Below are 26,082 nucleotides of genomic sequence, written 5' to 3' on the forward strand. Positions count from 1 at the left end.
GTCATGAAAGAACGACTCAACTGCATAAAGCAAAGTTTTGAGATAATAAACAAAACGTGTTCTTGTTTTAGCTCTTCACGTGTGTAGATAATATTATTTTGATTAGCATAATAAACATGAGCAGAGGCGAATAATGGGTTCTGCGCATGTCAATTGTGCTATAGTAACCAGTTTTATCGAAAAATAAAAAGGTCGAAAATTTCCAATTTTTGAAAAATGGCCGATTTTCAACCCTTTTATTTTTTGACATAAATGGTTACTATTGCATAATAAACATGCGCAGAGACGAATAATGGGTTCTGCGCATGTCAATTGTGCTATAGTAACTAGTTTTAGCGAAAAATAAAAAGGTCGAAAATTTGCCATTTTTTGAAAAATCCCTGTACAGTACAGGGAAATTTTCGAAAAATGGCCGATTTTCGACCCTTTTATTTTTTGACATAAATGGTTACTATTGCATAATAAACATGCGCAGAGTCGACTAATGGGGTCTGCGCATGTTAATTGTGCTATAGTAACCAGTTTTATCGAAAAATAAAAAGGTCGAAAATTTGCCATTTTTTTAAAAATCCCTGTACTATAGTACAGGGAAATTTTCGAAAAATGGCCGATTTTCGACCCTTTTATTTTTTGACATAAATGGTTACTATTTCATAATAAACATGCGCAGAGACGAATAATGGGTTCTGCACATGTCAATTGTGCTATCATAACCATATTTGACATAAATGGTTACTATAGCATAATAAACATGCGCAGAGTCGAATAATGGGTTCTGCGCATGTCAATTGTGCTATAGTAACTAGTTTTATCGAAAAATAAAAAGGTCGAAAATTTGCCATTTTTTGAAAAATCCCTGTACTATAGTACAGGGAAATTTTTTAAAAATGGCCGATTTTCAACCCTTTTATTTTTTGACATAAATGGTTACTATTGCATAATAAACATGCGCAGAGTCGAATAATGGGTTCTGCGCATGTCAATTGTGCTATAGTAACCAGTTTTATCGAAAAATAAAAAGGTCGAAAATTTGCCATTTTTTTAAAAATCCCTGTACTATAGTACAGGGAAATTTTTGAAAAATGGCTGATTTTCAACCCTTTTATTTTTTGACATAAATGGTTACTATTGCATAATAAACATGCGCAGAGACGAATAATGGGTTCTGCGCATGTCAATTGTGCTATAGTAACCAGTTTTGACATAAATGGTTACTATAGCATAATAAACATGCGCAGAGTCGACTAATGGGTTCTGCGCATGTTAATTGTGCTATAGTAACCAGTCTTATCGAAAAATAAAAAGGTCGAAAATTTGCCATTTTAAAAAAAAAAATCCCTTTGCTATAGTACAGGGAAATTTTCGAAAAATGGCCGATTTTCGACTCTTTTATTTTTGGACGTAAATGGTTACTATTGCATAATAAACATGCGCAGAGTCGAATAATGGGTTCTGCGCATGTCAATTGTGCTATAGTAACCAGTTTTTACATAAATGGTTACTATAGCATAATAAACATGAGCAGAGGCGAATAATGGGTTCTGCGCATGTCAATTGTGCTATAGTAACCAGTTTTAGCGAAAAATAAAAAGGTCGAAAATTTGCCATTTTTTAAAAAATCCCTGTACTATAGTGCAGGGAAATTTTCGAAAAATGGCCGATTTTCGACCCTTTTATTTTTGACATAAATGGTTACTATTGCATAATAAACATGCGCAAGGTCGAATAATGGGTTCTGCGCATGTCAATTGTGCTATCATAACCATATTTGACATAAATGGTTACTATAGCATAATAAACATGCGCAGAGTCGAATAATGGGTTCTGCGCATGTCAATTGTGCTATAGTAACCAGTTTTATCGAAAAATAAAAAGGTCGAAAATTTGCCATTTTTTGAAAAATCCCTGTACTATAGTACAGGGAAATTTTTGAAAAATGGCCGATTTTCAACCCTTTTATTTTTTGACATAAATGGTTACTATTGCATAATAAACATGAGCAGAGGCAAATAATGGGTTCTGCGCATGTCAATTGTACTATAGTAACCAATTTTGACATAAATGGTTACTATGGCATAATAAACATGAGCAGAGTCGACTAATGGGTTCTGCGCATGTTAATTGTGCTATAGTAACCAGTTTTATTGAAAATTGTTTTTCATGTTTCTTGTATTTTTACTTTAGTTTTAAGTATTAATTTAAGAGGGAGAATATTCAATAATAATATCATTACAGTGTGTAAGTAAGTAAGTAAGTGTAGTCTCTCTCCGGGGTATTTAATTCTAAATATTCCAGAAATAAAATTAATACTCTAATAATAACTAAACAAGTTTAAGTGAGTATTGAATAAATGACAATTATTCGTAGGGCAGTACCAAATTATTCATTTGAGTGAGTCTTTCATGGCATTTGTAGTTGAGTTAGTCTTTGGTGACAATAGTAACACACTTGTAATTGAGTGGTATTTTGATTTTTAAATTTCATATTTCTAGTTAAAATTTTGAATATCTGAATATACCACAAGGTGTATCATTCCCTAAATAGCCCAAAAAGCTAAAAAAGTGATTTTTGAAAAATGGGCAAAATATTCACTTTGTAAAATTCAATTATAATGCGATAATATTGCTATATATGTGCATATATTGCGTTATGATCATCTTATAGAGTGTTTGTACCCAGTTATGTCGAACAAAAAAAGGGTTGAAATTTGGTCATTTTTGGAAAAAAATCCCTATACTTATACAGTAGTTCAGGGATTTTTTAAAAAATGGGCAAAATATTCACTTTCTAAAATTCAATTAGCATGTGATAATATTGCTATATATATGCATATATTGCGTTATCATCATCTTATAGAGTGTTTGTACACAGTTATGTCGAAAAAGAAAAGGGTTCTTTTTAAATGGCAAAATTTCGACCTTTCTATTTTTTTACGTAACTGGCTACTAGTACTACTGCAGATGCACATAATATTCCTCAATCTCAATATATATATTGAAAAAATCCCTGTACTAGTGCGTATTAAGGCAAACCATTTTTTTCCTCAATAAAATATGTTGAAAAGGAAAGAAATGTCATGGTGGTAACACAGTAGCAAACCTATAATGTACACAAAACAAACAGACAAGTTAATATTTTGGGCAAAAACGATTTTTAAAAACGACAATATATGTAGTTTATAAATCATGTGCACTTTATTTCAATTCTTGTAGCAGACCAAGCCCCAAGAAAACAACAGAAGGTAATAACCAACATTAGAAGAAAAACAAGTGCTTAAAAGAAAAACCAAAAGAAATTCTTAAATACAATAGCTAATAACTATTAACGTAAAAGAAAAATATTAATTTTAGTATGTACAGATGATTTGGCTGACATCAAAAACTACTATGAAAAAAAAGAGAAAGAAAGTTGTAGAGACATCTTTGTTCTACTTCTAGTCTCCTAAGTACACACACAAAAAATCTATAACTACATTTCTTATAGTGAGTGACTGCCACAATCAGTTTAATTAAGTTTTGTAAGGAAATTCTATCCCCCTCCACTTTCTAAATAATTTTCAACTAATGAAAAACTACCTTGATATCTTTACAAAATATTAAAGCAGCTAAAAGAAGGCAAGTTATAAATATGGCAGTTTATGCAATTTACAACCAACGACTTCAGCAAGAACATTTATAGGTCGCATTCCCAAAATATATGCTAGTTTGGATTCAGAGTAGTTTAACACAGTCATGTCTTATATTTAACAAGAAATATTAAATAACTGGGCTTTAAATACAATAATGTAAAGGAAAACGTACCGTTATGATGACAAAGTAAAATGCATCCATACTAATATTTTAAATCATTAAGATGAATGTTTTGAAGTATAACAGTTAACTATTCCAAACCATACTCTCTGAAAACAGCAAAATCTCTTAGAATCTCAAGAGAGACTTAATACTTGCCTAATGTTTCAAATAACACAATAGTATTCAGTTTTGAGAGAGTTGATTAAATGACAAAGGAAAAAAAAACAGAACTAATATTTGTTATTTTTTACCTAAACTCCAACAGGCTATTATTCATTACACTTTTGCCATATGAAAATAAATGCTTAATGTTTTAATTTATTATTAAATTTACCAAAGCAAAGCAAGAACGTCTGCTTACCAAAATTTGTAAATGGTTATAGAAGCCGCTCCTCTTATCCCTCCTCATCTTTACAACACCCCCCCCCCCCATTATGTTGAAATAAGTTGAATGTTTCACCAGAATGGAGTAAAGCGGTCAAGATTTGTATAAATCGTATTATCCCGAAGATGGCAAACTTAAATACCTCATCCCGTAGTTTGTATATTAACTTGTGACACTATGAAGATTGCGAATTTGTGAGAGGAACTATGAAAGTTAAGATTACAGCATCTACAGGGAGACTGGTTAATAAACTACTTTAGTTCTGTACCATGAGCATCCTTACGTCTTTACATTCAACGTGCAAGAAATAGCAAACGTCGCACTAATCAACCAATTAATTACTCAACTGATTTAATTATTTAATTCATTGCTATAAATAACATGATTTCACTATGTGCATTCATAACATGTTTTTTTCCCACAACCCAGTATTTTTATCTGTCCTATAACCGCAAATGAACACGATGCAACAGCAACTTGCTAGTCAGTTGACTAAAGCTCTGTCTACACTATCAAATTAGTTTGACAAAAAAAAGTGCATCATGTCCATATATAGGCACATCACATTTTTTTGCCCCATAAAGTTTGATAGTGTAGACAGAGCTTAACATTTGAAGATTACACTGTTGCTAGCATCTGTTTTCAGCATGGTACAATATAAACCAACCCTTTAATTTCAGAAGACATTCTTATTTATTTGTATTTTCCACCAGAATTGTATGATAAAATTATGTAATTTGTATATATTCCAAGTACCTATTACTTTAAATCATCAGACAAACAACTTTAGCAATACAATAACATCAAATAAAATGTCCATCTAACCCTTAAACGTAAAAGCTAAATTTCAGCTTTACCAATGATGAATGTAGTGTTAAATAAATAACCATATATACACTTAATATACATACATATGTGAGCTGTTTTATTTATAACATTGAACATTCTTAATGCTTTACATATCAACTATCTACATTATTGGACATACTACATAACACAATTACTTTACTGTTTTTTCTGTTGATTGCAGATAAATTTTATCCAACCAAGTTGACAATACATACTCCATTAGTTACTGAGGATGTTTCCACGGATACTGTAAGCAGGCAAATCAAAGTATGGTATTTAGTCAGTGCTTATTTGATTAAGAATGCACCGTTATGCACTATATCTTTTTATAAGCTTCAAACAGCATTCAACAAGGAAAAATTAACTTGTTTACAATATCCCAAAAAACCATTGGAAAATGTACTGTAGCTCAACTTTGGACAGAACTTATTTTTTAAATTGTTTCCACTTCCTAACACCTTGCTACTACTATCAGATATTACTGCATATTTTGCAACTTAGTACCTTAATTTTCAGATACAAAAACTTGTAAAAATGACTTTTTTGTACAAAAAGTACTGGAAGACATTTTTAATAATCACCTGTTTATTATAGCTTGTTAAAAATATTATAAAGATGTATTTTTCTCTATAAAAATGAATGAAAATAACGCTTAAATACATAACTTGCAGGTTCCTTTGCGATATCATGTAATGTTGATGTAGTACCTAGCTGGTTGTTAACCTGATGTGTACACATTAAGAATGAACTGTACATTCTGTGCTGCTTGATCAGCAGGGTAAATCGCCAGTACATCCTTAATGTCCATTCACACTGTACACATTCTTAATGATGCTTATTCAGTAGATCCTGATTTCTTAATGTCCATTCACATTGTACACATGCTCAATGATGCTTGTTCAGTAGATCTTGATTTCTTAATGTCCATTCACATTGTACACATTCTTAATGATGCTTGTTCAGTAGATCCTGATTTCTTAATGTCCATTCACATTGTACACATGCTCAATGATGCTTGTTCAGTAGATCTTGATTTCTTAATGTCCATTCACATTGTACACATTCTTAATGATGCTTGTTCAGTAGATCCTGATTTCTTAATGTCCATTCACATTGTACACATGCTCAATGATGCTTGTTCAGTAGATCATGATTTCTTAATGTCCATTCACATTGTACACATTCTTAATGATGCTTGTTCAGTAGATCCTGATTTCTTAATGTCCATTCACATTGTACACCTGCTCAATGATGCTTGTTCAGTAGATCTTCATTTCTCAATATCCATTCACATTGTAGTACACAATTTCAATGGTTCAATCATTCTGATTTCCAATTTTGAATGTTCCTGGATTTATCCTATGCAAAATTCACGCCAATTTCATGCCAACCCTTTAACAAGACAAAGAGAGCAGCATATACCGCGATGCCAGTATTTGAGAAACTTTTCTTTTTTGCAAAACATGCATGTGCTTCATAATGTACTTTATAAAGTATTTGTTGAAAGCCAACACATCTTTAATGTTTATCCTACTACTGTAGCTGCATACTTTTAAATCATTCATGTTTCTATTTAGTGGAGCCGGCTAAAATCAGGAATATTATACATGTGTTGTATGACTGAAGATTTTGAGAGATTCAAACAATATGTTCCGTCATCTCCACTATGTACATAAGCTAACAACAGCATTTTAAGCACATCTGCTAAACACATACAATGAAACCGTTTACTTTTTCTTTTCTGGAGTAAAGATTTCGACAACTGTGTGGTGTTCCGCGGCGACGGCAGCAAGGGCGTTCCTCTTTGCTGCGGCACGTTTCGCTGCTATCAACTTGCGTCTTGCTTCCTCTCTCGCCTTCCTTGCTTGTTCCATCTTACTGTTGTGTTGAGTCTTATTGGCATCACTACCTTTGGACACCTTTGCTTTGACCTATTAGAATGTCAACAAATATAATTTGTTATTTCATATAGTAATATTGGTTACTTTAAAAATGTGTAACCATATGCAATATAATATAATACTCCTATTTAGTCTTAATTTTTGTGAATAAAAAAAATATTAATGAAAATGAATAATTTAAATAAGAATGAAAGGAAACCTGATCCAGGGCTCAGCATTCTATTATCAGAGGTTCTATTCATTAACACAAGGCCGTAGCGAGAGGTTAAAAACAGACAAGACAAAGATGCTTTAAATATAATTATCAATATCAAATATGAGGATCTCTGCTGGGGAATTGGGGTGGGTGGTGAAAATTTCAGACAAGGCGAGTGTCTTGTCTCTCTCATGCTGGCCTAGTTAACATATTCATACAAATGTAGTTTTAAGCCTACACAGTACTTCATCCAATGACCATGACTTGTTGTTATTAAAGAAGCTTGTGAATATGTAAATTTATACAATATAATTAATGGCGAATTAGTGTAGGCTTAATCTTGATTGAAAATGAATGAATAACATGACTTAGAAAGGATGAATAGGCCGGCAACTGATAAGAGGAAAATGGCAATTGAAGGAAGTAATTGAAGCCTTCTGGTTTATCTTTGTGCAGAATAAGGAAGATGTCTGTAGTAAATGTATTTAAAATAATTATGTACTGTACCTTCTTGTGGGCGATAACTTTAGGTTGTTGCACAACCCAACCATTTTTCTCTATGCTGTCAACCTCTTGGAACATCTTTTCAACATCATCCACTTGTAGCATGACCATCTCCCAAAATCCTACCAAGTCCATTGGCATGGTCTTGTATGGTTCATCATCGCTTTGGTTCTATAAAAGATAAAATGTTTAAAAAAGGGTTAAAACAGTAACTTTATTTTAATAAAATAGACAAATATGGAAGAAGACAATAAACCATCATAGAGTGTGTTCACACTGGTAAACAACAAACCAATCTACAAAATGCAACAAATGTTGAATACAATACAGAGTAGAAAATGTTTACATACAGCAACCAACACAGTACAGTAATATAATCTGAATATATTAAATAATGAAATTTGAATTAATTTGCAACAATACAACAGTATATAATTATTATTGACCGTATTGAAAAATGCTCTGCATGATATTAGCAATACAATTATTTATGATTACTCATATATGGATTTCATACAATTGTTAGCCTGTAGTGTTGAAAAAAAATTAAAAGGCGTTTATTCTTTATTTTGTGACTCATTAAGTACTTGTGTCAAATAAAGCCTGAAGATTCATAGGACTTTAATGATATTAATTTAATAATTTATAAAAAATTAGAAGAAATGGAAAGAGGTTGGAATATATTTGGCATAACATCATAGTCGTTTTCTTTATAGAATTAAGGCATATTGGCATTTTATCAGTAAAGCACAAAATACGTAGCCAACATTTAGATAATATTTTTCATTTTTAACCTATTTTGCAATATTTATTTTCAGATACAGATTGGCTATTGTTGCTTTTCTACTACAAATAATTGGATAATCTATGTACGTTGTAAGCTGCTCATCAAATTAGGCTTGCTTAGGCCACTTCCCGTCAAGGGTATTGTTCCTGTGAAGAATCCACAAGGAAGCTTCCTGTACGTGTTTGTCCAAGTGCCAAGTGGCATGATTCCCCGGGTGCTGGTCAACCCGTACCCAAACCAACCCGTACCCATGCCAACTCGTACCCAACTTGGCTAACCCGTACCCAAATAATTGGTCAACTCGTACCCACTTTGGCTAACCCGTACCCAAACCAACCCGTACCCATGCCAACTCGTACCTAAATATTTGGCTTACTCGTACCCAAGTATTTGGCTTACTCGTACCCATTTTTTGGCTTACCCGTACCCATTTTTGGCTTACTCGTACCCATTATTTGGCCTACTCGTACCCAATTTGAATAATTACTTGTAATGATTTGATCGGCGTAAAACTAGTGGTATGCTTTTGCCGTATGAATATTTTTATATTTAAATTGTTTTTTTATTTTACATACAGGTCTCGGTGAAATGTGTGCTAATAAAAATGACCATTGATTTGATTGTAGACTTCGTTTAATTAGGCATATATTTGTTAACATTTATTTAAATCTAGTATTATAGTTTTATAAACGTATGTTTATTTTATTTTATTTATTTTATTTTCAATCTTTCTACATAGCAAAAAAACAAACATATAAGTATAACAGGAGAGTAGCGGAAAAGCAAAAGTGTAAAACTGTCATCTTGTGATGTGCTTGACCAGCCCCTGTCAACTTGAACGATACAATAAAACCGACATTTAACAAATTTAGAAAAATACATAGAAAAATAAGGTATAATAAAATGTTAACAAAAGTGTTATAAAAATGCAATTGCTATCTGAACAATCTGATTGTGTAAAAGTTAAAAATTCTGATTGTATAAAAGTTAAAAATTCTGATTGAATAAAAGTTAAAAATTATGAATGTATAAAAGTTAAAAATTCTGATTGTATAAAAGTTAAATTCTGATTGTATAAAAGTTAAAAATTCTGATTGTATAAAAGTTAAAAATTCTGATTGTGTGTCTTTTTTATTTACGTAAGAGAACATTAATTAATAAAAAAATATTTTAACAACACCCTGTTTTAAGCGAAAAGCCTGCCGGGCTATGGGGTCGAATTACTCGTAGATTTCGTGTTACGTGTTTTTTCTGACCGGGATTAACCTTTTATTATAAAAAACACGCATTTATAGGGCCGGCGTCAAAGAGACGACTTAGTAATGACGTATGATCATTTTCCATATATTTTATTTATTAATAATTCAGTGAAATGATCATATACACGTACTGTCGTACTGTAGCCTAAGGCAATTAAACATTTTGGCAGATTTTCTTCTATAACAGCTACATGTTTTTGCTGAATGGGGATTCCTCTTTATTATTAAAAAAAAAAACGCATTTGTACGGGTCCATTTGTAGTGTGTCCAAAAGGTTCAATGTGGCGTATGATCGTTTTCTATTTATTTTTTTTCTTAAATAATTCAGTAAAATTATCTGTTTGTTTACGGTAATTAAACATTTTTGGTAGATATTTCCTCAATAACTTACAGCTACGTGTTTTTGCTGACGAGGGATTCCCTTTTTTAAAAAAAAATACGCATTCTATAATGTGTCAAATAAGACAAATGAAATGAACTACGATCGTTTTTCCATGGCAACGGATGTCGTCTTATTTACTAAAATAATATAAACGTTCTGAAGGCCTACCTACACGTGTCTGAGTTCTTACGTATCTGTCAGCGATAAGATGATTTTTTTAAGTTTTAGTAGTATTTATTTCGGTTTTTAGTCATAATAATACAGTAATAATCATTATAAAATGAAAAGGTAATAACAGCAAATGTCGTCGTTTGTAATTAAATGTTAAATTATTGGAGGTTAGTACAGTAGTTACCTTTTATTATTACTCTCACATCCGTCATTGTATACTAGATAAACGGCAATAATCTAATCTACTACTAAATGCTCATAGCAGCAATGAGGCTGGTATCCACTTAAATAGTTTCGTGATTTTAAAATACGAGTGACTATTTAAAAATGTATTAAATATTTTCGAAATGTTAAAACAGTTTAATATTTTCCAAAACTTGCAAAACAAAACAACAAAAACCATTCGTTTTAAAACGATTTTCAAAAAGCACATTACTTCATTATCTGTAAAATAAAATGAAAATACAAATTATGTATAAAAGATATTTATGTTTACTTTTAATAATTCAAGTTTTCATCATCACAGACTAGTGGGTATTTCAATTTCCGTGTACTACTATTCGTAGAAAATAATAGATTAATAACTCATAAATGAAAAAAAAATAGAATGCAGCACAGCCGACCACTGACATCTTCCACAGAGCCATATAAAACAGCGCCCTCAAGTATTAACTTTACCAAATACGACGTACGCAAATACGATGAAAGCTGTGCTTTTTACGTACGAGTCTGTACATATTATTATACATTTTAGGTCAATAGTTTTTGCCATTATAATATCGAACATATGATTGGTATCTAAAAATTTAATAAAACTGGGTTTAAATGTAATATAAATATACTTTAAATAGCATTAAACTTGGGTACGGGCCAGCCAATGATGGGTACGGGTCAGCCAATGATGGGTACGGGTCAGCCAAAATTTTGGGTACGAGTAAGCCAAAATTTGGGTACGAGTTGGTGGGTACGAGTTGGCATGGGTACGGGTTGACCTGTATTCTGATTCCCCAAATACCCTTAAAAGGATTCCTCACAAGTTTGTATTATCTACTGTACCTACATAAATGTAAATGTCACAATAACATTTGTACTATATCAAGGAATGTAGCAATGTTGCAAACAAAAATATGATTATATAATATTTAAAACAAATAAAAATAAGTGAATCTGACACAATATACTGTAGTTCTCCATACTTTTGCACTATTTGTACAGTATATGAAAAACGTATACATGGGGAGGGGGTTGGAGGCTGTAGGGTTGGGGGAGGGGGTTGGAGGCTATAGGGAAGGGGGATGGCTTCCGATGCTATATGTTGATGTTTACTAACCAGCACAGTGTTTATTTTGGTAGATTTACAGTACATGTACAGTAATCTAATACAAAATTGACATTTTAATTAACAAATATCTATGGGAATTTACTGTATAAATAAGACAAAAATGCAAAAAACTTGCATTGTGTAAATTAAGACGTGGAAGCTAGTCAAGTGGGTTAATGCCAAAGGTTAATCGTACAGTAGTAGTAGGGTGGATTTATTATAATTGCAAAATAAGGCAATTTGTATGACAATGAGATCAATTATGCAAGGCTGCTGTTTGTCATAAGATAAGATACATTTATAAAGAAGACGGAGAAAGATGTATTGAAAATGATTTAACGATAATTATCCTAATTTATAAATTAAAGAATTGTTTAAATATTATAAACAATAATAGATATGATTATTAGATTTTAAGTTTACATTTATAATCACATGATAAACATGTAGAAATATAAACAATTTTTTTATAAATCCACTGCTTCAGAAATAAATAAATAGTGTATATTTCTGAATATACACTATTTATAAATTCCACTGCTTCAAGAATTAAAATTGAAAGGGTTGTACTGTGCATAGTAAACATAATGACATTCTCCAGTTCAACATTAATCAACTTTGATTCAAATATCAAACCCATGAGGGCAGCATAACCTGATTAGCACGACATGGATAAGCAATGACATCACTTTATCATTGCTAGAGGCGGATCCAGGATTTTGAAATAGAGGGGGGTGGGGGCAGGGTTTTAAATTAGTGAAATGAACGGCTGAGCTTAATTTGATGTCTTATCTTTTGCATTACAATTTGTGAAATTTAGAACGCCCCCCTTGAAGATTCAAGAAAGTCTAATTGTTGAAGACGTAAACAAATGATATATATACCGTAAACAAAACACCAGGATAGGCAGAGGCACAATATTTACAGTATCTTAAGAATAGACATAATATACTGTAGAATAATTTAAAATACAGTAAATGGTAGCCATTCAGAACTATCTGGTAGTACTCCTGGGTATACAAGTAAAAGTTGACAATGTGCCTGTGTCCTATTAAACAAATAAAGCATTGGCACTATTTAAACCACTGTGTCAACTTCATATTCCCCACAGTGAGAGGACGAATGAATTGTGAATTTACTTAAATAAATAAAATAATATACTTACAATATTCTTTTCACACAACCCTCTGAATTGTTTGAACTTCTTGTTTGTTAAGAGACTTGCCTTGCCTATGGCCGATCGAATTATACCACAAACTGAAAATAATAAATTGGTCAACTAAATCCACTACTATAAATGAATACATTAGTTAGTTCTGAATACAGTATGCCTAACCTTTGCCAAAACATGAAGTCAGCATTGAAAATACCGTAGATTAAAAATAATACAGTTTATGATACATTATGATTTATTTTAAACCAGATTATCGTAAATTTAAAATATCTACACACAAGTATAAATATTTAATACAAATTATGACTACTACAGTAAACTGGCCTAGCTCTGTCTACACTATCAAACTTTATGTGACAACAAAATGTGATGTGTCCATATATGGACATGATGATGTCATATCACAACAACCATATTTGGGAATATCACCACCATATTTTGGCAAATCACACTTTCTTTTTATCAAACTAGTTTGCTGTAGAAAGAGCTTTTTAGACAATTTTTTATAAATTAATAACGGATTTACGCGATGTGACAAACAACCGGAGTACAAGGCCAACCAGGGCAATAATAATGACTAGATAATATTTTAGTATTATTTTAAAGAAATATATAATACGTTGAATTTAAATTTTGCAATAATATTATTGATAAAAATCTCGGAATAATTACTGAATATAATCTCTTTAATTTAAATATTAAACTGTAAATCTGAAATAGACCTTGGCATGACCTCTGCAGAGAGTCACTAGACATTGGTATAGATTTTTTGTCCTATAGAACAAATTGTTGAATCTGTCATATTTCAGTTGTTCTTGATTGAAGAATAGGGATTTAACAGTAAAGCTCTGTCTACACTATCAAACTTTATGTGACAAAAAAATGTGATGTGTCCATATATGGACATGATGATGTCATATCACTACCATTTGGGCATCACTACCATATTTGGGTATAGTACTGTACATCACATTGTTTGTCAAACTAGCTTGATAGTGTAGACAGAGCTTAAGTCAGGTTTGCAGAGTACACCATATGTTTACATAAAGGAAGTAATTTTGAGAATGTGTCTGACGTTTCAGTTGTTACTGCTGTCATCATGTTAAAAAACGTCTCAAACTTTAAATTGTCAAACTAGTGAATTTGTTCTAAAATTCAATAAACTACAACTTTAACAAATTTTATATAAACTTGTCAAATGAACATTCTTTTAGCAATAAATGCTATACCACCTGTTGGATACAGGAACTTGTAAATTGTGAATATAAAGTACTTAAAAACATAGCATTAAACATTGAAACGGACGTCTATGACGGATACAATTTTAAACACAAGAACCACAAATTGCTGATTGTAGTATTTCAGAAGTAAAAACAATTTTTTATACACGACGCAACAGGTGTCAGGTAATTAAATTAGGAAAGGTCATTATTAAACAGGAAAAGAAGATCTATTGATGATCTGTAAATAAGGTCTTTAAAAACAAATCAATAAATAACATTGCCAAAACATAAGTATTATTATTATGGAAGAACATCCCATCACATTTTATTTATTAATCCAAAGGCAAATTACTGAAAAAAATGACAATTCTGTGGGTATCATCAGTGGCTGGATCTCAATGGAGATACAAAAAGCAAAAAGCTAAATCAAAGCGAGAAGTAAAACAGCCAGAAAAGTTAGCAGAGCTTTCGGGCAACACTAGCCCTTCATCAGTGCAAGTGAGGGAATTTGGATAAAGTCATTATTATTAAGTAGTAGTATAGTGTATTTTGTTGTTACTTTGTAAAGCTCTGTTTACACTATCAAACTAGTTTGACAAAAAAGTGTGATATGCCCAAATATGGTAGTGATATGACATCACCATGTTCATATGTCACATAAAGTTTGATAATGTTATGTAGATAGAGCTTAAGAAATGTTCCAACATAAACTTTACATGGAATAAATATCAGTAAAATATTATGATTATGAAAATAAATGCTACATCATTGTGTATTTTAGCAATGTACTGCATAGGAATCCGTGACACGTAGCAACATGCTAAACATGACATTGTCTCAAGTGCAAGGTATCCAGCTACAGACTCTGATGAGTCATATACTCATAGTAAAGCAACGCGCTGCTTTTATCAAATAAGTTGTTATGTACAGTACTGTATTATCTATTATATTACTGTACCAGAATACCATACACATTATTAATATGTTCAGAGACCTAATTTTTTACAGTAATTTAACAGTCACATGGGCTAATAGCACCACAAACAATCATTTTTGCAACAGAAAATTGTCAGGCAGGGTTCAGCTTTGCAAAGTCAGTCAGTCAGTACGTTGTAAATTATTTAATACAGAAAAAAGGTATTGGATAGGAACTACAGAAAAAACATCGCAAAAAGAATAGTTAAATCAACAAATATTGCCCATCAGTGTGCATTATGATTTTCACAATTTTGTTTGACGTTTTGAAAGTTACTGAAGAAGTTAAGCTACCATATTTCCGGATCCATTCGACTTGGCAAATGCACAGACGGTTAAATTCTTGCACCTGACCGAGTAATCAAAGCAAATTGATGCAATAACTTTAACGCACTTGGAAAAGGGTGAACAATGTGTGTCGGCAACCGAAAGAAACGTTAATTTAAAGGGGTAATCTTCAAAAGAAAAGCCACATATTGTGTTTTCAACTTGAAAATTTGCATCAACGGATGACAACCCATAGAATTATTTCGTGATTACTATCATCGGCTCATGAAATTGTCACTTAACTTGATAATTAGAGAAAAAGGGGAAAACAGAGGGCATTTACGGTCACTTAGTGTATCATGATATGATTAATCATGATAACAAAAACTACAAATAAATGGGGATGTGCAATTGTGTGAATTGGATGGGAGGAGAGAATTTCGCCCTAAAATTCATTTTTTATGATTTAACTTCCACCTTAGTTTCAATCCTGTTTGTTTCAATTGCTATTTTTAGCAAATGATACATTGGCCTACAGTACTACACTATAGATTTAATAAAGTATAGGTTTCGTAGAAAATTGAGGTATAGTTTTAAAACTGATGTTCTTTTTTGTCAGATATTCATGTTACTAAATGGTCCTGGATAGACCATAAAGGTTATTTTATACCTCCACCACATGGATAGACTCAAGATCGTCCTTTGAAAGCTAGTACCACTCAAGCTTCTTCTTGCCACATGTGCTGTACAGTATACAGTACTTGTCACAAATAATGATACTCTTATTGTAGCCTAGAGGGCCTGTATGAAACCACAGATAATTTAATTACGGATGAATTCTTTGAAAATACTATTAGCCAGAATGGTTTGATGCGAGCGAGCGTGCATGTTAACTCTATTTTAGGTGATAGTCACTCAAGGGTTTAATCTCTTTAAATATGTATGACGGAATGACGGACATGTTATGAGTTCTTTGAATGCTCAATTTCACAAATAATGTTGAGACGTTCAAGACGAATTGAGAAAATCTTTCTGTACCTACAGTATTTTTTTTTTATACATACAATACTGTACATTGCACTCTAAGTAAACACAGTATTTAATGGATACTGGCACTACTATATAAATCTGATTTATTGATAAATATTAATAGATTTTTTTTACTATTTAATGGATACCGGCACTATTTAATAAGTCTGATTTATTAATTAAGCTATATTATTAGACTGGGCGGCAAGAAGATAATCAGAAGATTTTATTTATGCGATGCAAGCAGTGGGAGTACAGTAGATATAACTCATTAACTGCAAGATGTTTGTGAATGTGAGTGACCGGTCGAATACGGTACTGTAAGTGACCAGTCGAATACGCGAAGTGACCAGTCGAATACGCGAAGTGACCAGTCGAATACATCTAATGCCCAGGTCCTAAAAAATAACATAGGTCACATGTATTGTATGCGTTAATGGTAAATTAAAGAAGGCAAGAATCTGCAGGATATTATTATATATTTTTTCCTATGCATCATTGCATAGCAACCGTGTGACATCACTTTATTAATGCTGACCTACACTAAATTACAGGTCAAACTACATGACCTGTAACTTTAATTATAACTTGTAAAAAATGAAACAATGCATTCTGTCGGGGAGGCAACAAATTTTCTGCTAATTAATTAAAATCACAGTGTTGCCCATTATCAACATATTGCGTTTTGACAGATTTTACTATAATTACGTCAAAGGTTTTAATTGGATTTAAAGAAGCAGAACAAACTTTGGTTTAAAACGGAAGCGGCTTCTGCTATACAGCTGTATGCAATTGTATATAAAATAAAAATAAAACAATACTAATTTAAAATAACAATCTACTAGTACAGTATACAAGAAATGATACAAGATTTTATTGTAAAAATGTTTAATTTGTTAGTGGAGTGCTGTAGTCAACATTCACAGGAGTTTCATTAAAGAAAGTTAAGGAAAGCTGTAGACTGTATATATTGTGACTAAATTTACCTCTAAATTTAGAGAATTAGCAGATTGTACAGTCATCACAAATGACTCATTGTCGAGAGCAGTTTTATAATTTTAAAATCTGGACAGTTTGCTAAATGATAATTTACTGAATTGTAAAAATTGTTTTATTATAGCCAAATGTCTGACTGTCCTTTGTCAAAAAAAATTCAATTAAAAAAAGACTGCAAAATTGCAATTTCACATCGAATGCTATACAGTAATACTAATAGTACACCTACTGTATGTTAATTTATTTATTGATAAATGCAATTTGTAAATAACAAAATGTCTTAATTTGATAAAATCATTGTAATCAAATGGTAAAATCGCTTCCTTTAATTAAAGCATCAATTGTTTTTCTCTTTCTACTGCACAATCTCTTTCAGGAATAAAGCAGATTTTAAAATCTTTTATAAATAAAATTAAAACTGATGATGACAAATGTTTTTGGACAAAACAGTGAAAACATAGCTAATTTTGTTGACGTGGTCGTCTCATGAATATTCATGATTTATCGTCGTGGTCGTGGTCAATTTAAAGCTAGGTCAAATATGAGTCATCACTTTGAATCAATCAAGTGACAGGGTGCTGGTATATTTAGGGTGGGAAATGACACCTCTGACAAGGATTTCAACACAAAATGTTTACATAGGAGTTACAATGCATTGTTATTTCAAAATTATCAATTTTAATAACAATCCAAAGAATTTAATTATACAGTAGCAGACAGAATTGTGATTAGGCCCTACTATTATTGGCATACCTACAGTAGTGTATTGATATACTGTACTGCTGACTATTGTATGGTACTGATAATGATATATTTTTACCAACAATTTTCAAATTACCAAAAATGAACTTGCCTCCAATACTGAATTAAGAAATCACTTTAACACCAAATGTATAAATTAAATTATACTGTACATTAATTAGATCGGCAGTAAGAAATTAAGATAAATTCATACCATAGGGAGTGCAAGTGAAGCGGATCGAGTAGGGCATTTTGTACGTGTCTGCTTTAAATTCATATCATTCATAGGGTGCTAGCTTTTTCTAGAATAATTAATTAATTTGTAGAGTATTTATAGTGAATTATGTATAGCATAGATATTATAGTGAATCATTTCTATGTGTACAGGAATAGAGTAAAGATCCTGTATCTTTCTTGGATCCTGCCTTCTTCCTTTTCCTCCCAGATTTATTGTAATTGTTATTTGTATATTGTTATGTTTTATTTATTCCATTATTGTTTCAATCTTAAAAGGAAGAAAATAATTGTTATTTTGAATTTAATATAATAGATGAGTATATACTGTTTATTGTCGTGTTGATGCACATCAAACTGTTGACACAAACTGTGGATTTTTGTTGTTGTTCCGCATTATGAATGCATGTACTTTGGACATATTCAAGTGATAGCTATGGTGTTATCCACAATTTTATGCTATGTACATTGTATAGCATTAACTAATCATCAATGTAAATATACTAGTCTCAAATTCATCATGGAGAGAGAGATTGATGAATGTTTGAACAGAATATTCAAGCATGCAGGGTAAACAACCAAAATGAAAATATTGCCTGTACAATTTTAAAAATGTGTACATGTTATACTGTACAGGTATAGTACAGTCAAAACACAACTGCACTGATTAATGGCCGTAACATTATGTTTCCAGACGTGTTTGATCCAAAAAAATGACTGGGATAATGTGAAGGGCTTAGAGGCTTTGTGCATTAGGCGCATTAAGATCGATCGATCATAATTATCTTTTATTATCTTTTGGTACTTATTTATACCACCATCAAATTAAATTTATAAAATTAATCAATTCACTTACCTTCATCAGAGAGTTCTTTTTCTAAATTTTTCTCCGCACCTTGACATAAATCCTCAATATGTGACTGTTGGCTGTTAACAACACGCAAGAAGTAATGTCCATCTTTAACTTCCTCTACCACAGCAGCAGCAGTGTTGACCTGACCTGGCTCAATTGTAAGCCCAGGTTCAGCTTTCTTTGGTGGTGGCTTAATTATTAAACAATCTTTCTCTTTATTGTCCAGTTGTTCGTTCACCAATTCATTCGCCAATTTCTGTAATTTTTTGGATTCGTTGTTGTTCCCCTCGGACGCAACCGCAATGTTTTCTTTTTCGTTTAATGTTATTTTATCGTCGATTAAACTAACTTTTCTTTCTAAGACCGCTGGTACATTCTGATTTGAATGGTTTTCTTGTAAAACTACTGGTTTACTTTGTGATTCTGTTTCACAGTTTATCACATCTGTATGTATTACAGATTTAGGATCACAATTTTCATTTTGAGAGTTGTTAATTGTCGAAACGGGTATATTTTCAGACGCATCAGACTCGTTTGTTTTATTTGTACTAAAATCTGGACGTGCTATCCGAGATTCACGTATATTTTCTTTCTTCGTTTGACTCTTTGTTTTACTGTCATCGTTCGCAGATTTCGATTTGACATCTTTGCGCTTTACAGCAGTCCTTGTGGGTGTATCACTCTCTGTATCACTATGAAATAGCATCGCTTTCCTAATTTCAACTAATGACCTACGACCTGTACCCGAACGATGTAAATTATCCGGACTGACAACTTTCTGTTTAACCTCCTCAGCCCCTTTCTCTTTCGATAAAGGTTTTAGGACGTTATCTTCCCATGCTTGTCTACACCGGGCTACAAATCCTGGTATGCTGGACCGTTTGCCTTTACGATCGGCCGGACCTAAACTCTGACTTCGTTTAACATCCTTCCGTCTTGACTTTGGCGACGGACTTCGATCTCGCTTCTCCCCACCAGTTCGGCCAGCACTTCTAAAGCGTACATGACCGGAGGAAGCACTTTGAGTGCGATCTTGAGAAGGATCCGTAAACCTTCCAGAATTCCGTAAATTTGACCCAGGGGAAAAAGATGATTTAGGCCGTACTGATGATGTTTTACTAGGACTGGAATCTAGTCTACTAGGACTTTTAGAAGATAATGAAGATAGTCGGTTCCTAGATCTCTCTGAGTTAGCTACCTTCTTGTTTTCGCCATCACCAGATTGTGTCCCTCTTCTTTGGTAAAGACTAGAAGGTCGTTCTAATTTGCGATCGTTTGGACTTAATAACGGTTTAGCACTTATTGCTGGTTTACTTCCACCTAACGTGTGCCTTCGGTTTGAGATCGGACTAATTCCGCTACCACTTCGACCTTTCACGTCGCCATTTAATACGATTCTTGTGTTTGATTCACTTTTTATATTTTCTTTTTGTTTTGATCGGTCTTCACGGTTCATTACCGGAGAATTGTCCATAGTTTTGCGACGTGGCTTTGGTGGCAAGGAAGGCTTTGTAGAATATGGTGACAGAGTCGGGCTTTTTTTCACCTTAGGTCGCACAGACGCGTCAGCATGGCCATTTATAAGCCTTTTCTCGTGCGAGGGGCTAGGCGAGTTTGATTTCTGCCCTGCGAGGCGAGACATATTTCCCGAAGTTGGAGATTTGATGCTTTTTTTGCTATCCTTATCAATTGTAGCAGTATTATTTCCATTAGCTTTATAGTCCATACTGCAAGCACTACAGCTTCTACGAGAAGCACTATTAGAGCGAGTGGCTAAGCGCTCATGCACAGATTCACTTTTAGACCCAAGGTCTTTCGGTGACATAACAGGGCTAGAATTACGGTTTCTAGGCCTTAGGAGAGAAGGAACATTGTTCTCCTCTGCAAGACCATTTTCAGTTGGCGATATAGTGTCCTTTTCATTAGCATTTACATTACGAGCTTTTGGGACAGGCAGACCGGACTTGCCAAAGCTTAGTTGGCGCGTAACTTTAGAGCTCATTGAATAAGCTCGACGAGTAAGTCTTGGGTTACTTGCGGCACCGGTGCTTCCTTTACTGCAAGTTTGGGGCGCTGTAACGGGACCAACGACTTCACTTTGCTGTTTATTGCGTTTAACCTGGTCTTGAGTACGACCTTCAATAAACCTAAAGAAGAAATTATATGGATTTAATAAATTATAAATGCATACATTTGCAGTGTTTTTTTTTATTTGAAAAGACATGACATTCATTTTTATAGAATATCTTTAAAAAATTGAATTAAATTGAAATATTTAATTTATACTGGGCATCCTCTTCAGTCGAAGACTGGTCTCTCAGAGGGCTCAGTTATTATCAGTGGCTGTTATGTAATTTTCAGCACACACTATGTGGTTTAATATTTAATAGTTATTTATAAATATAAATCAACACATCGTTTCCTGTTTACAAGCATATGAACTAATCGTTTAAGTTTGTCAAAAAAAAGAAAAAGGAATCTGAGGAATCATATGAGAAATATTATGAGGAAATATGTGAATACCGGCTAGGTTTCATCCTGCGTTCTGCTGGCAATACATCCACAATCAATTTCCAGCATTCCAATTAACACTAGATTAGTTAATGGCTTAAAACTTTAAATCAAGACATAGACTTCAATTAAGTAGGCCCTCAATTAACATGGAGGCATTTCAAATTATAATCTGTCAAGTACATTACTTTAACGATCAATATAAGCAGACCCACGCCGGACCTACAGGAAGTATGTAATTACGCTCCTACAGTTCTACAGTACGTAACAAATCTACAAACATGTATGATTGTACTTCACATTGACAAATTTCCGGCTTTAGTGAATAACACTCTAGGCCTAGTACTTGAATGTTGTTTTTTTTACACTAACATTTTTGTACTAAGTCTGTATAATAACAGCAATGTGCAAGTTGTACTGCAGGCATGCTGCAATCCTTAATAATACTACAATTTTATAGAACTTTTATTTATATATAGATAACATACAGTACTGTACTCACTTCTTCCCCCCATCCCCCTCACCCCATTTTACTGTAGTGTAACTAAAGAAGAAACACCAAATTAACTTTGGGTTTCATCAATATTAGAGTTACTTAGAAGTTAGATTAGACTCAGACTAGATTAATATTATAAAGGTTAGACTAAGCATACTACCGACCTCTCTTTCACAAAAAGATGGTAGAATCAAAAACTATAAATATACCATAAATATTATTATATTAAATTGTGAATTCGGTTAAATTCTTTACAACAGGAGATTGTTGTCAGTTGTTTTCTTTTAAAGTAAATTTACAAAAAAATTTCAAGATAATAAAACAATGAAAGTTTCAAAAGTTTATGAACTGTGAGTCAATTTACATTATGAAAGTAAAACATAGGACAGTACAAATGTCACCCCAAAAGCATACTAATAAAGCCCTTGACAATAAAGTACATTATGAGGAGGCCATGATGACATCATAATCAAACAAATCATATCCTATAAAGTACTATGACAAAGTATCACAAATCGACTAATAAAAAAAAACCTACTATATTAAATAAGTAAAAAAAATATTACTATATAATACAGTCAAAAATAACTTAACGCTTTTTTTTTATACAGCCATTGAGGTTTTACGGTTTTTATAAAAACAAAGTAAAATAAACTTTTGTTAGTCAAGTCACGAAAAGAGTAAGAAAAATAGTAATTTTCTTTAAAAAATTAGTCTATAATGATGTCAAATAAAAGTATCTGTAGTGTATGGAAAATAAAATAATAAAAAAAAGAAGCAAACATACCTATTCTTCTTAAACATGGCAGAAAATTTTGAGTACCCCATGGTTACGGTAAAAACCATAAAACACGTGAATTAAACTAAACTAAATTGTCTCTTTAATAAATATATTTCAAAGCTACTAAATGAACGAAAGCTATTGAGTGCCCTTGTAGAATGCATGTGACAAGAAAAAAACAACAGCTTTATATTAAACAACGTCATCTAACTCACTCAAGTTTGTTTCCTTCCTCTGAGCTGTGACAGTGGACTACATTGGCTATTTCCTGCAAATTACACACGCACACTTTTGCTTGATGGCGCTTGTTTAAATGACTAACGTATGTTTATTGGAAATAAACAGTGATTCAATTTATCTATAGAATACTAGGAAATTTAGCTTTTTATCTATTTTAAGGTATAACATTTTGAAGAATGAAATACACATAAAATCTAAACAAAGCATAGTGTGGAGCTCTACGGCATGGTCAAGTAACCACGGTCAAGTAACCACTATGAGCGGATCCAGAATTATAGAATAAGGGTGGGGAGGGGTGTCAAGTAACCACTAGGAGCGGGTCCAGCATTATAGAATAAGGGTGGGAAGGGGTGTCAAGTAACCACTAGGAGCGGATCCAGCATTATAGAATAAGGGTGGGGAGGGGTGTCAAGTAACCACTAGGAGCGGATCCAGCATTATAGAATAAGGGTGGGGAGGGGTGTCAAGTAACCACTAGGAGCGGATCCAGCATTATAGAATAAGGGTGGGGAGGGGTGTCAAGTAACCACTAGGAGCGGATCCAGCATTATAGAATAAGGGTGGGGAGGGGTGTCAAGTAACCACTAGGAGCGGATCCAGCATTATAGAATAAGGGTGGGGAGGGGTGTCAAGTAACCACTAGGAGCGGATCCAGCATTATAGAATAAGGGTGGGGAGGGGTGTCAAGTAACCACTAGGAGCGGATCCAGCATTATAGAATAAGGGTGGGGAGGGGTGTCAAGTAACCACTAGGAGCGGATCCAGCATTATAGAATAAGGGTGGGGAGGGGTGTCAAGTAACCACTAGGAGCGGATCCAGCATTATAGAATAAGGGTGGGGAGGGGTGTCAAGTAACCACTAGGAGCGGATCCAGCATTATAGAATAAGGGTGGGGAGGGGTGTCAAGTAACCACTATGAGCGGATCCAGAATTATAGAATAAGGGTGGAGAGGGGTGCTAAATATTCATAATCGATCCGCCAGGTTGCATAAAAATAGTAATTATTTTATAAAAAAAAGATATGGCTGTTAGTGTTAAATTTTAGGGAGGGATGGGGAGAGGGGCCTAAATCCGCTCCTGACCACTTACTGAATATAGTAGTAGTGCTGTTCTATAGTTAGAGAATGACCGCTTACTAACTGTACATTATACAAGCCAAAATTTGCAAACCCAACTCCACATTTGGCATCAATTTTCTGAGATGGAAGATCGTTTATTTTTTTAATTTATTTTTTGATTTGAGAAACTAACAATTAGTTTCCTAATGAAATGTTAAATTACATCATCAAATTAAAAGATTCTTATGTTCCCACAGAAAATGTCCTTGTTTAAGTACATTTTTACACTGATTAACTCGCCAAATTAATGCTACACTAGTTTTTACGTAAAACTATAGACAATAGAGCCAGTAGAGTTCTTTAAAACAATACTTGCCATAGTCACAGATGGACAAGTTGGTGTGGCTGGCTGGCGACTTGGCATGCTAAATATTCAACAACATCAACGCGTGACAAGATCAATAGAGACGAATAGATAGATAACACCAAGGGATTTTGCACTTGAGGCAATCAAAACATGCGAATCCCTTGCCAACTTCCCCCTTACTATTGATCGATTGTACACTAGTATTGCATGATAGTACGAGTACCCTATTTAATTTTACTGAATTCTCCCAATGTAAAAATTACCAGCTTAAGATAATCGCATGGTGATGGCCTAAAATAAATCAATATACTGTAACGTGAAGGTGGAGACAAAAATAATAAAATCCTTGAAAAATATAGAATTTATTTTATCACAACGGAACAATATTGTATGTACAGCTATAAATGTCAGTATACTGTAATATCTTTCTTTATTGATAAACTATTGATAAACTATAGTATTATTAAAATTTAAAGTCAATAATTTATCAACATTTTTTATACAGCAGAAGTGCTATTAGTATTAACTAAAATGACAATGCAGTAATAAAAGAGTGTATTTTAAATCCAACACTAAACTGTCTTTAGAATAAATGCGGTATTGTAAAAAGATGAACAGATAAATTCCTAATATAATTGTTTGGTGATCAGTGACCAGTCTACCAATGATTAATAAAGTGTACAATGACATTGACAATATATTTATCAACAAAATACAACAGTATTGTCTGTTAGAGAACTTGGTATCCTGTCTATTTGGATTAGTTTACATTTTGTATTTATTTTAAAAAATAATTGTACAAATAGCTGATAAAATAAAGTGTCAAAACATAATTTGGAATACAGGCAAGTAAGAAAAAAATCTCAAAAAAACACCTGTAACCACTCAATGTACATCAGGAGCATGTCATGACACAAAAGAGCCGCTGGGTGTAAGAAGTACCATGCACCGTCAATGCAACATGCAATACATTTTTCTACTCAATACATCTGACCTGCTTTGAAATAAAGTAATTGGCTGAAAAAGCATTACCTGAGCTAGCTGAGATATAAAATTCATCTGAAGCAACCGGATTATTACAGTATGCTGCTGCTCATGATAAACCTTTCTAGCAAATATTGCACTCAAAAGATTTTAGGTGTAATTGTACTGTACTTAAAAATTATTTTTAAAGATTTCAAGTATAACTATAATTTTTCCTCTGTTTTATGATGATGTGATATTGATAATTTATCAATACTGTATATTAAAAAATGATGATGAATCACTATATTTTCATGTATTACTGTACAACAAAAAAATATGTTCCACCTTCACTTTTTTGCAATTTTGACTAAATATTTTTATTTTTTTGCTTGCATGTCCATGTATTTGATAAAGACAATGAAACAGGAAGCAATGACAATAACAAATTAGTTTGCTAATTAAAATGTAATTGTTTATAATTAGTGGAAACCAACTAATATGTCAAATATAGTTTCATTCTGCCTGAAGGCATGTTGTTTTGTCAAATCATATTCAATAAATCCTTAAGCTCTGTCTACACTATCAAACTTTATGTGATAAAAAAAATGTGATGTGCCCATATAT

At 32.7% G+C, this 26,082-nt stretch overlaps 1 protein-coding gene across 2 annotated transcripts in view; it reads right to left on the reverse strand.

The window, feature by feature from the left end:
* Positions 1 to 5,821: 5,821 nt before the first annotated feature.
* The window catches only part of LOC140041086 (uncharacterized), a 28,364-nt gene continuing 8,103 nt past the window's right edge, over positions 5,822 to 26,082 (reverse strand). The window contains exons 1-5 of one of the 2 annotated variants that reach the window (XM_072087472.1): positions 22,833 to 23,106; positions 19,042 to 21,185; positions 12,712 to 12,803; positions 7,630 to 7,797; positions 5,822 to 6,956 (exon numbers count right to left, since the gene is read on the reverse strand). In XM_072087472.1, the coding sequence (XP_071943573.1) occupies positions 6,753 to 6,956; positions 7,630 to 7,797; positions 12,712 to 12,803; positions 19,042 to 21,185; positions 22,833 to 22,891 (2,667 nt within the window). In that variant the 5' untranslated portion in view covers positions 22,892 to 23,106 and the 3' untranslated portion in view covers positions 5,822 to 6,752. Of the gene's footprint in view, positions 6,957 to 7,629; positions 7,798 to 12,711; positions 12,804 to 19,041; positions 21,186 to 22,832; positions 23,107 to 26,082 lie in introns of those variants that run through there. The other variant, XM_072087473.1, reaches the window with a different exon arrangement.

This window comes from Antedon mediterranea, chromosome 2, assembly GCF_964355755.1.
Source record: "Antedon mediterranea chromosome 2, ecAntMedi1.1, whole genome shotgun sequence".
In the NCBI taxonomy this organism is placed as follows: domain Eukaryota; kingdom Metazoa; phylum Echinodermata; class Crinoidea; order Comatulida; family Antedonidae; genus Antedon; species Antedon mediterranea.